Source organism: Eupeodes corollae, chromosome 1 (genome assembly GCF_945859685.1).
Source record: "Eupeodes corollae chromosome 1, idEupCoro1.1, whole genome shotgun sequence".
Taxonomy (NCBI): domain Eukaryota; kingdom Metazoa; phylum Arthropoda; class Insecta; order Diptera; family Syrphidae; genus Eupeodes; species Eupeodes corollae.
In genome coordinates, this window is record NC_079147.1 from 209,245,687 (window position 1) to 209,258,091 (window position 12,405).

Below are 12,405 nucleotides of genomic sequence, written 5' to 3' on the forward strand. Positions count from 1 at the left end.
CGACGGTGATGATGAAATGATTTTTTCTCCGCTTCCAAAAGCTAAAATAAGGTAAAGTTGTTGAATTGAGTGTCAAACCTTCGAAAAGTGAAAGGAAGACATGTGGAAGATCTAAAGGGATTTCAATCTCAAGACTTTTCACAGATACTTCCTCTACTGTTGAATTCTTATCTTGGCTTCGATCAATACTGAAAGCAGAAAAATATGTATGTAGCAGCTATTGAAAATTCTGAAATTTTAAGCTAAAATTTAACTACAAAAAAAATGGAAGAATTCAATCTTAGAAATGTTTGCTGAAAGAAGTCATTTGTAATTTGTCATTAATTTCATACTAGTGGAGCTTAAACATGAGGAAAAGTTATTAAAATATCGCAACCATAGAAGCAGGTACCAACTTCGGTTCCTTAAAAGTGAGATTTTGAATTATGTCATCTCTCATCCTGTTCTCGAGGTTGATCAGTGTAATTACAATCTTTTCCAATAACATATAGCTTTACTATCATATGCCTCAACAAAAGAATTAAGATATCTACAATTCAAAATGCGTGATATCCACTCCAGAATTCAAAAGAATTTGTTCGGGAGTAGTTGGTGCACCTAAACTTATGAACTTCCTCTCTAGACCTGCATCATTTCTAGCTGATTGAAGAGCTTCTTGAATAGCAAATAGAACCGATACGGCCATACAAATTGCTGGTTCTCCAGTGGCTAGATAAAAAAAGAAGAAACTATTAAAAATACTCACAATATCACATGAACTCTTTTTACTTTTCGATCTCATAAAACCAGCAGGATTCGGACTCTCCTGAAGAAGTTCGATTCGAAAATCAATTGGAATATCCTTGCAACCAGGAGGTTTGTAGTTCCAAGTTCGGTTCGTAAGTAATTCGCCAGTTTTTTCTTCGTAAATCAGTTGCTCAGTTAGAAAGTATCCAAGCCCCATAACAAATGCTCCTTCAATCTGTCCAATATCTATGGCAGGATTAAGACTTTCTCCAGTTTCTTCGAGAATATCAACACGATTAACAAGAAGGTTGCCAGTTAGAATGTCGATTTCAACCTCAGTTAAGCAAATTCCATAGACCAAGTATGATTCGAGATCTCCCGTTTGGAATTGGTCACTTGCGATTAAATTGACACCCTGGTTATGAGCATTTTCGACAAGACTTTGCCAGGTGTATTCTTGCATTGATTCCCGGATGGGACGTAAACGTTCCAGGAGAGTATCGCATGCCTTACGAATAGCCTAGAAAAAAAAGAAAGTTTACAACGGATTTCTCTATTTTTTTTCTACTTACAAGACAAACACACTCCGAGCCTATTGAAGCTCCAGTAAATATAGCATTTGCTCCATTAACCGTATTTGAACTCTCAATCCGTATGACTTCCATTGGAATATCAAGCAAATGTGCAGCTACCTGTACCGCCTTCGTATTCATGCCCTGTCCCATCTCAATACCGCCATGAGATATGACAACGGATCCATCAGCGTGATAGATTGCGACAGTTGCTGCGAACGGTGCAAAGTGCATGACATCAAATTGCATAATCGTAATACCCAGACCCTTCTTTCGCCATCGATTTGCTTCGTTGAACTTCTCGACTTCTATCCTCCGCATTCGATACTCAGAATTTTTAAGGAATTGTTCGATCAAACCTCGAATTTTGTGATCTTGAGCAATGTTTTCCATCCGAACATCCACTGGATCGCGTTGGGTTTCAAATGCAATGTGCTCCATGATTGTCTCTGTCATTGCGAAACCTTCCAGGGATCCTGGTCCCCTACACCAAGTGTGACTGGGAGTATCAGTAAGAATAATTTTCCCGTCAATCTTGTACTTTTCTTTAAAATCATAGCAATTGATCAAAGCAGGTCCAGCAATACTTTCAATGGCATTTTCGCTTTCAATGTAACCTGCGTCTTCAAAAAAACGATTTTCCAGACCTAGCACTTTACCCTGAGAGTTGACGTGAAAGTCATAGAAACTATTGCATGCCCAACGTTTTCCAATAGTTCCCATCATGGATTCAATTGTCTGGACAAATCGAGCTGGCCGATTAAGTTTGATCGCTGCTAAGGCAGCTGCACAGGCAGCATGATTGCCTCGGGAGATCTTTGATCCAAAACCTCCTCCCAGTCGGCGAACATTGAGCTGGACGTCGCTTACATTAATTCCAACACACTTTGCTATTGCGCACTGAGTCAAGTCCATCCATTGGGTGGAGGAGTAAACCTCAAGCTTGCTACCCTCTACGGGAATCACAACTGTGGTATGTGGTTCCATAGTGAAGTGATATTGCTGGCCGAGCTTTAGATGTCCTGATCCTGAAAATTGAGCTGGTGAACGAAGTTCTAGTTCCTTGATTGAAGAAACCATAACATCCAGGATTCGCTCTGTTTTGTTGGCTTCAAGAACATTTTCCATGGTTGTGAACACCTCTGGGTCTCCTTTGGAATAGGTGATTTGAACTTTGGAAGCTGCAAAATTTGCCAAAGCACTATTCTCCGCTACAATCATTCCCACTGGCTGGTTATGGTAAGAAACTCTTCCAGCACAGAAAATTTGTTCATCATGTAGCATGCCAAAAAATGAAGGACTCGTATTTACAAATGAGTTTATCCCAGGAATATCCTTGGCCTCGAAAAATCCTACAACCCCAGGAATTTTCAGAGCAGCAGAAGCATCGATTTCCAATATTTCAACACCGACTTTAGTTGCATTGACAAAGGCACACCACACTTGCTTGGGCAGAGATGGAAAATCGTTCATGTACTTGGCTTCCCCCGAACACTGTACAATAGCTTCGAGTTTTTTTATTGGTTGTTTGATTGCAAAATCTTTAGTTGAAGTCTTGAATATTTGCTTTCCTGACGACAGAGGACGCTTAAGTACCTCTCTTCCACTTCTGAGTCTCGATTGTAATTTATCCTCAGGAAGAATGGAAAGAATAAATTTATAAAAGAGGCCACAAGCTAGTTTCCTGCGGTACTCCAATGATGCATCAGGTGGAACAAAATCCGGCTTTATCTCATCATGAAGGCATTCCAGTATCCACTGGATTTTTTCACTTGAGAACAAATTCACTCCAGCGAGTAGATTTTCTGTAGATTTCGCATAAATAAAATCCTTATTAATCCCACCAAAGCAAATTCGAGCATAGTTAATTTTTTTATCGATGGGATTTAAGTCAAGGAAAAAAGAAGAGTTCACATATGCATGGGCGTTTTGAGCTCGAGGCATTATCTTGAGAACAAATTATCAGATTAAGTTTTGGTTGGAAACAAACAAATTTATGAAAAACTCACCTTGAAAGACTTAAAAATACACTTGTCCTTCGGGTAGGCTTGAAGACGGAATGCAAGTATCACTTTTCCCTTCATATTTATTTTGAGGAATTTGCTCAGTGTCATAGCCTCGACTCCACTTATATTACCGACCATTACTATGACGTTTAGAGCTTCAAAGGTGATAAAAATGTCCGAAGGAAATTCAGGATGAGCATGCTTGATCATTAAATTTCCCGCTAGAGTTCCCATCTGAAACAAAGGAAAAATTTTATTTTTAGTGTTTTAGTTTAGAAACTGGGGCATATTGGCCCATAAACTCAAAACAAATTTGGGTTACATTGTCTTTCAGTTTAAAATTATAGCGATCCACAAATAAGAGAGCTTCCGGGACTTTCTTGATATATATTATTTTTAATATATTAAAATTACAAAACTGTATCCCCATCGAAAAACACGCAGGAGAAAAGCTCTATAAAAGTCTCATTCCTATTCCGGAATAGTTACTCCAGCGATTGTTTTATTGTAATAGGCTTAAGTTTATAAAATTGTTTTTATTTGATGGGCCTTTTCATTTGTGGAAACAAAAAAAGTCTGCTAGAGCCAAATCTATCGGTGAATAGAGTCCGTGGAATTACTGTCATCGCATTTTTCATGAATTACGACCGAAGAATGCACAGGCGCTTTGTATGCTAACATTTCTGGTATTATCTTTCTCACAGCTTTACGCAAATATCTCAAGGTTTCAAGTTAACAAAAACAATAATTTACTGTCCCACTTCTAGGAGTGAGTTCGTGATAGAAATACTCTTACAGTCAAAGAAATATGAAAGCACGATCTTGACATTTGATTTAGCGTATTGAGTTGTGAGTCTTCATGATATTGGGCCTCTGTTCTTCAGAAACTTACATTTTTCCTTGTGTTATGATCCTCGTTGATCAAAAACAAGCTTTTTTGCTGTTCCGCCTTAAAAACCATTCGCCACAAATTGAACGACTGAAACATCAATTTTCAAAAACTTTTTGTTACATCTAAAAATATTTAGAAAACTTTTTCCCAAATTCACACAGGATTTGATTCAAACGCTTTGCCACCGCTGCCATGTTGGCGGTTTATTCAAAAGGTCCTAGGGTTTGAGACTCGTGAGCATATACGGTCATATAATTGTGCATGGGAAAAACAGTTTTTTTTTCAAATTTACACCTAAAATTTTTAGCGTTTGCCCCTGAGCTTTATTTATTGTTATTGCAAATGCTGCTTTTAAAGGAAACTGCACTCTTTTAAACTAAATCGGCAAATCGGTTGGAATTATCGGAATGCGGGGAATTAAAACATTTTCCTTATTCTATTCCAGTCATGATTATAGCTTTTATAATATTTCGTCCTAGGTGAGTAATCTGTAGCCGTGTAACATTACATAACTTTGGTGCGTCAAGATTTCTCATTAACAGGACTGTCACACCAACCTCCAATCTCAACTTATGAGAAGGCACCCCTAATAATTCCAAAGAATTAAGAAACTCTATGTGGTATTATACCGCGTGCGTCATTTTCCCGGTATAAAAAGTAGCCCATGTCCTTTCTCAGGTATCAAAATATCTCCATACTTAATTTCATGCAAATTGGTTCAGTAGTTTAGGCGCGATTGAGTAACAGACAGACAGACAGAGTTACTTTCGCATTTAAATTATTAGTATGACCCGTTTTTAGGATAGGTGTTGAATTTTAAAAAAATATTTTGTTTTTAAATTTAAAAAAAGTAAAATTTGACATTTTCGATCATCAAATATTACTGAGCAGTATAATTGTTGAAATCTATTCATTAGTTCTTGAGAAAACTTTAAAATAAAATAACAGTTCTTTGGGGTACCCTTCTGTAGCACTTCAAACAAATAATTTTTTATTCAAAGGAACCCAATTAAGAATACAAATTTCAAAAATCTATTAGTTCCTTGGACTAACAAATTTGTATCCGGACAACTGTTATTTTAAGCCTTATATAAGATTTAAAAATGCGTAACGTGAATTGGGTTAACATCTTAAATTCCAAACATCAGACATGTTTTAAGCTGAAAAAAGAGATATGTAATAGCTTCGGTTACTTCGTATGTAAGCTCATGTTAATTTTCTAAATTCTTTTAAAGCATCATTAAAGAATCATTTTTCATTAAATTAGTTATGTTTTCTAAAAAGATGGTCACCACTTAATTCTATTACTTACATAAAAATGTAAACAAGAAAAAATTGAAAACAAGTACTAACAGTTTTATGTTTATTATAAAAAAAATACTTCTCTTCGCGTGATTTTTATTTTTTCCTAATTACACATTAACCTTATTCAATTGAAACTGTCTTGTTTTTTTTAATTTTCATATTAAAAATATATTAAAGTAAAGTGAGCACTTATCATGTGAATATTTTTGCTACTTAATGACTTTGCGTGTTTGAATTTAAAGCTTCTGTATAACACTTAATAAAATTATGTGAATTTAAATAAATTTAGCACACGCATTAAAACTTAACTGAAAAATAAAATCAAACAAATATGTACCATTGTACATAGTCCAAAAAGTCTCCGGGCCTAGTGACTTACAATCATTCCTGTGTGTAAGTGTTGTTGTCAGGGATGGAGGGGACCTAGAGTTTTTTTTTAACCGAATTCGAATGGTTAATTTGAGAAAGCACTTTTCAATTTTCACATAACAGGTCGAGGTGCTCAAAAACTGGCCTCGCGAATAATTTTATATTCCAACAAAATAATGATCCAAGGGTACCAGCCACAAACTGAAGCTTTTAAGGACGGTCGGAGGTACATCGAAGTAGAACCGCAGTGTATGTTGAGAATATGGAAAGACCACTTCTACAAATTATATAACGCCTATGACGAACTGAATTCCGCTAAAAGGGAGTTAAAACCACTCAACCTAGGCGACGTACATCAAAAATTCTGCCTACCCGACCTCGATGAAGTGAAGATAGCTATATCTAAACTGAAGTCAAACAAAGCTGCGATGGAGCAGGATGGATGGATGGTAGGGAGCATGCACCAAGATATGGTGGAAAGATTGCCCAATGAGTGGAAATTCGGCATAGGAGACCCTCTAAATTTCACCATCTACAGAGGCATCAGTCTACTTAACATTGCATATAAGATCCGTAGCCGTATTATGTGAACGTCTGAAGCCGTTCGTCAACAGCCTGATAGGTTCTTGTCCTTGTGGCTTTGGACCAGGAAAATCCACTATCGACCAAATATTCACATTACGTCATATTTTGGAAAAAAACACAGGAGCTTCGTTTCGATTTTAGATTCGCTTATAACAGCATCCATTAGGAATATCTCTACAGAGCAATATCTACTTTTGACAAGATTTCACCGATGCATGATGCATTTAATATCAAAAAAAGTTTTAGACAAGGCGATGCACTGTCATGCGACTTCTTTAATATTGTTCTGGAAAGAATTGGTCAAAACTCAACCGTCAACACTAGAGGCACAATCTTCCAGAGGTCTAGCAATTTCTCTAATACGCAGATAATATTTACATAATTGGAAGATTAAAGTGTGATGACAGTGAAGCGTTTTTGAGAACTGGGAAGAAAGAGAAGAAGGTGGGTTTAGTCGTCAATAAGGGCAAGATCAAGTATATGCTGCCATCAAAAAAGAACATTGAACAACGACGTCTTGGACAAAATGTCTTTGAGGTAGTTAAGGACTTTGTCAACGCTATAAGCACAGACAACGACACCAGCGCTAAAATCAAACGAAGAATCATCTATAAGACACTCAGCATCCTTATGGCGCTGAGGCCTGTACCCTGTCAAAGAAAGATGAGAACGTCCTAGGATGCTTCGAGAGAAAAATTCTTCGGGTGATTTTTGGTCCCCTATGCATAGATGGAGAAAGGAGAAGAAGATATAACGACGAACTGTACGGGCTGTACATCGACACTGACCTAGTTAGCAGAATAAAATTCCAACGGCTTAGATGGCTAGGTTATGTAGAGCGAATGGACATCAATGCTCCAGCACGGAATCCAATCCCGAGGGACTGCGCAGTACAGGAAGACCGGGACTCGGGTGGCGCACTCAGGGGTGCAGGGAAATAAGTCCACGGGAATTATGTCCACTGAGGGACTAAGTTCTCACTTAAGGTGGGAAATAAGTCCACGGGAACTAAGTCTACTAAGGGACTAAGTTCTCACTTAATGGGAGCGAAATCCACTTAAATAAAGTGGTCTTTGTTCCCATGCAAGGTGGGAAATTCGTAACAAAAAACTGTGGGCTTAGTTCTATTTGAATGCGAAATAAATTCCCATGTTGAGCCAGGAAGAAAAAATAATTCTTCAAGTATTTTTAAGTTTTATTAATATAAAAATTTTATTTGATTATTTTCGAAAACTTGAAAACTGTATTTCGAAATTGAATCAAAAAGCATCATTTTATTTTGAAATTCAGTTTTCGAGTTTTCAAAAATAATCAAATAAAAATCTCTCGAGCTGTAAGGCGCCGGCCGTTTTAAAGGTGCATTGACACAATCTTTTTTATGGCATTAATATTTTTCATTTTTTTCATTGTTTTCTCCTGGTTTTCATGAGGATGATGTTTTCATTAATTATTAAGCTGCCTTTGCAATTTTTATTAAAATAGCACCTGTACCGAGAGATATTATTCCTTGTATACTTTTTCACATATATTTGTTTTTCTACCCGATCATAAATTAGAACACTATTTTTTCGAAATCCCGTAATAAATTCAATTTGATTTTTCATTTTAACACGCTCTATATTATATCGCCACTGAACCTTACACTGTTTTCATCACGAATATTCAAATAACAAATGATGTATTGAATATAAACTGTAACATACTCGTACTTATCAAGATAAATTTAAGAAAATATAAAAAAAAGGTCTAAGAACTAACAGTAGTTTACATCTCTCTTTAATTTTTGTTGTTGGAAATTCATTCCCACTTTATACTTTCGAGTGTGTACTAATTTCCCATAAGAAAGTGGAGATGGTTCTCACTTAATGGGAACAAAGACCACTTTAGTAAAGTGTATTTCGTTCCCATTAAGTGAGAACTTAGTCCCCCAGTGGACTTAGATCCCGTGGACTTATTTCCTTGCACCGCACTTAGGTGGGTGAAGACCTCAACGAACTTGGCATGCGAAAATGGAGACAGCTAGCTAAGGACCGAGCTGGCTGGAGACGCATGTTGATTGAGGCCCAGGTCCGCCCCGGACTGTAGCGCCAAAGAAAAAGTTAAAAACAAACAAATCTCCACATCTCAAACCAATTGAGTGCCTGTGTTATCATTTAAAAAAAAAAATCGTCAGCATACAATATTAAACAAAGTTAGGCTCAAATCGGTCCTACTTAAGAAATGAAACAAGATTCTCCGAAAACTACTTCCAAGCTAGTGCATTTAATGAAAAACCGATTGCAATAAGTAATAGAGAACAAAGAACTTCCAACGAGTTACTTGGCTTTGCTATTTTCAATTTCGATACTTACATACATACGGAACATTTTTGAAACGTAAGTTTTTTGATTAAATTTCTTTAATTTCTAGTAACTTTAAATATAATTGTTTCTAAAATATTACTAAAATAAATATTTTACCTCAGAATTAACAAAAATAAAACTGCTGTACAGGGACTTTGGGACTTTTTGAACTATGTGTAACTATTTATGTATGTATGTATATTCAAATTGAAACTGTCATAATTAAATATGAATCAGCTGTCAACTTCAATACTAAGTCAGCTTTTATGGTGTATTGTTCTCAAGCATCTTTCCAAAAAAAAACAGCGAATCCAAACTTTTTCAAGTCATACAAATTTATGTCAGCATTAACTAATTTTTTAGCGAAATTGTAATGTCTAATTGTAATGTATGTACATAAAGTAAAGTAAATATTTAAGAAATAAAAAAATTATTGTTCTACCTATAAATTGTTAATTGTTTATACAAAAAAATAATTCATTAATATAGAATCGTATAGAATTTAAGTGACTCACTTGGGAAAGTTTGAATCGTTGCCATGTTTAAGAAAAATCTATTAATAGCTACCAAATGTTAACAAAATTATTAGGTCTTTAACAACATCACTTCCGAGGCCTCATAGACTCAAACTTTTGTTCTATATTTTTACATTCAATACAAACTATTCAATACGTTGTGCATACTTTTCTATTTACACATCTAAAAATGTTGTTGGCAAAATAAAAAAAAAACAAATTTGAAAAGTAAACACAAATGAAAAGCAGACTTATAAATAAATTATTCCAAACAAAATTCATGTACTCACATTTCTCACCGGAACATTAGCAATCAAATCAAAATGGTTGTATAATTCCTGACAATACTCGAAATCTGGTAATTTAGCAGCTTTTAGAAAGATCTCCATAGTTTCGGTCAAACTGAGATTCGCCCCCAACGTTAGGCAATCTCGATCAAATCTATAATTTCGTAGATTTGATAAACTCACATCTATAAAGTTTTTCACATCCTCCACCGACGATCGACGATAGACACCATGTGCAGTATTGCCAGCAACTAGGAAATATTTGTCGTCGTTCAAAGTTTGTAGAATCTTAAATAATTCCGTAAGATTTCTTGGCCAAAACCATTTGCATCCATTTTTGTAAGTTATAACCCCAGCAGCTGATGTTTGACGACATAGTCCATTACACTTTTCACCTGTTTTCAGACATTTTTCATCCGTTGTTGTTGGGAGATCTTCGATATCGGGGCATTCAGTCCGATGACAGTCGTTGCTGCTGTCAGTGGCAAAAGATTTCATTGCATCTAAAATTGGTCGATATCCCGTGCAACGACAGATATTTCCACCGAATGAATTTTCAATCTCAGACATTGTCAATTTTCCATCTTTTTTGGAACTTAGCAAGCTAAACATATTCATGATCATGCCTGGTGAACAATATCCACATTGGCTTCCATTGTATTCAGCCAATCGGCTTTGAATTGGATGATATCCGTCGAGTTTGTTGCCAATTCCTTCGATTGTAGTTATTTCCCAGCCATGGCAAATGTTGAGTAATGTGAGGCACTAAGTAAATGAAAAGAATGCTAATGGGAAATTCCTAACTCAAGTGAAAAATAAATTTCATTAATTAGAAATTCACACATTGTTATTTTTTAATAGAATTTTTGGAATAATTCAAAGTTTCTTGAATTTTTTTTAAATTCACATTTTTAAATGCGTCCCACATTTTTCACTATCCTTTTAAAAGGGAAAAAAGGCTGGGAAAAAGTTTTGAAATTATTGAAAATAAAAGTAAAATATGTAAAGCACAATTGCAATTTTCACTCAAAGAATAATTGTGGAATAATTGTGGAACGTATCCAATTTTCACTTCACAAGGTTTGTATGTTTCCACTTTTAATCTCTTTCTTACCGAATTCACTGCCAAAGTCTGTCCGTCTGGTTTCTTGACCGAACACACACAAACTCCACATCCTCCTTCCAGACACATAAATTTCGTTCCTGTGAGACCAACATGCTCCCGAATGTAGGTGTTTAGGGTAATGTCCGGTGGCAAAGAACTAAGTTCCACTTGAGATAAAAATTCAACAAAAAGTTAAAAAAAAACCATAAGATCAAAAAAGCCTTAAATATGTTATAAATGTAAATAAATATTCAGCACATGTCTGACCTTCTATTGGAATTCCATTCACTTTAAACTCTATCGACATGATGTTAAATTGCTGAGATGCTGGTATGCATTCAAAATACGTTTAGAGACTTTAAGAGTTTAAAGTCGACTAAGTACTGAGCTTGAGTAGCCTGACAGATATCAATGTACCTAACTTGCGTGTATTACAAATTGAAATGATCATACCTTATGACTGTTTCGCTAAGGCATTCAACCTCAACTCGTTAGATTTAAAACGTCTTTAAGCCAATTAAATTACCGGCAAAAAATTTACTATTGAATCTGCAATTATCTCATACGTATATAGCTTTGTTACTATTAGCCGGCAAGTTCCTCTCAAGAGCTTTAGGTTTTTGTGTGAGTATTTCATTCGGATAAAAACTCATGCATTTAATCAACGATTTGATAACCTATTCACAAAATAGAAATTCATTATCAAGGTCTTACCTGTTGTAAAAGACAGAAGCTGATTTTGTGTCATGGAAGCTTTAAGGCGCGTTTCGAACACATTTTTATATATCAACCTTTAAATCTTTGGAATAATCTATATTAAATTCAAGGTCTTTAGAGAGATGTTTAGTGTGCTCTCAGAAACAATTGGAAATGTCGACCTTAAATAAATTTTGTCTTACATCTAAAACTGCTGAAAGGACTTTAAAAAAAATGAGTGAGTGGTTAAAAAGCAAACAAACAAAATTGTTGACCCCTAGTGACTTAAAGTACATTTCTTACTATAAATTGTAAAGTAATACCTAAAGAGCACAAACAATCTACTAACGGCTTTTAATAAGTCAAAAATCTAAACAAATATTTGTCACCTTGAATAAATTAACTGTGTGCACCGAAAAACAACGTTTTTGACGTCTTGGTTGAATTTTTGGTTACGACATTTGTTACAAAAAAAAATTAAAGAAAGTTGATAAAAATTGATTCTTTACCCGGATATCTTGGAAACAGTTAAAGACATGTGCTTAAAACTGATTGCATCTTGGGATAATTTTAACAAAATGATATTAAATATTTTGTAGAACTTTTTGGAATATTGACGTTGATTAATAACAATTTTTCAGTGTGGGTCGCATCCAAGCTTCTTATTATATAAGGCGCGTCTAAAGCTTGATACGGTCGTGGTATATTTGAATTGATATAAATCGTAACGACATTTGTTTTTTTGTTGACATTATAAATAATTGTTTAGCATTGTAAAAAGTAAAGCAGACGGGTTTTTATGATAATAAAATATTTTATGCAAGTTAATCAGGGATTATGGCTTTAGTATAAATACATAGTACGCCAACAATTGTGAATTAAGACTCTGTTTGGAGAATACATTTTGTGCGAATCTGAAAAAAACTTAGAAATAAGTTTGAGTTTTTGTGGGGCGGATTTCTTCATAAATTAATATTTTTATCACAGAAAATTTGCAAATAATGT

At 35.1% G+C, this 12,405-nt stretch overlaps 1 protein-coding gene across 1 annotated transcript; it reads right to left on the reverse strand.

Annotated features, from left to right (window-relative positions):
• Positions 1 to 273: 273 nt before the first annotated feature.
• Positions 274 to 11,129, reverse strand: LOC129938829 (xanthine dehydrogenase-like). The gene is made up of 7 exons (XM_056046618.1): positions 10,972 to 11,129; positions 10,714 to 10,871; positions 9,603 to 10,364; positions 3,308 to 3,538; positions 1,299 to 3,245; positions 769 to 1,246; positions 274 to 708 (listed from the first exon to the last, which is right to left on the reverse strand). Exons 1-7 carry the CDS (start codon positions 11,009 to 11,011, stop codon positions 530 to 532), a joined length of 3,795 nt encoding a protein of 1,264 aa, XP_055902593.1. The 5' UTR covers positions 11,012 to 11,129; the 3' UTR covers positions 274 to 529.
• Positions 11,130 to 12,405: the final 1,276 nt, after the last annotated feature.

Coding starts and splice junctions, on each gene's coding strand:
- LOC129938829 (XM_056046618.1), bottom strand. CDS start 11,011: ATGTCGATAGAGTTTAAAGTGAATGGAATTCCAATAGAAG. Junction 10,872..10,971: donor GAATGGAATTCCAATAGAAG/GTCAGACATGTG, acceptor TTTTATCTCAAG/TGGAACTTAGTTCTTTGCCA. Junction 1,247..1,298: donor GCTCGGAGTGTGTTTGTCTT/GTAAGTAGAAAA, acceptor TTTTTTTTCTAG/GCTATTCGTAAGGCATGCGA.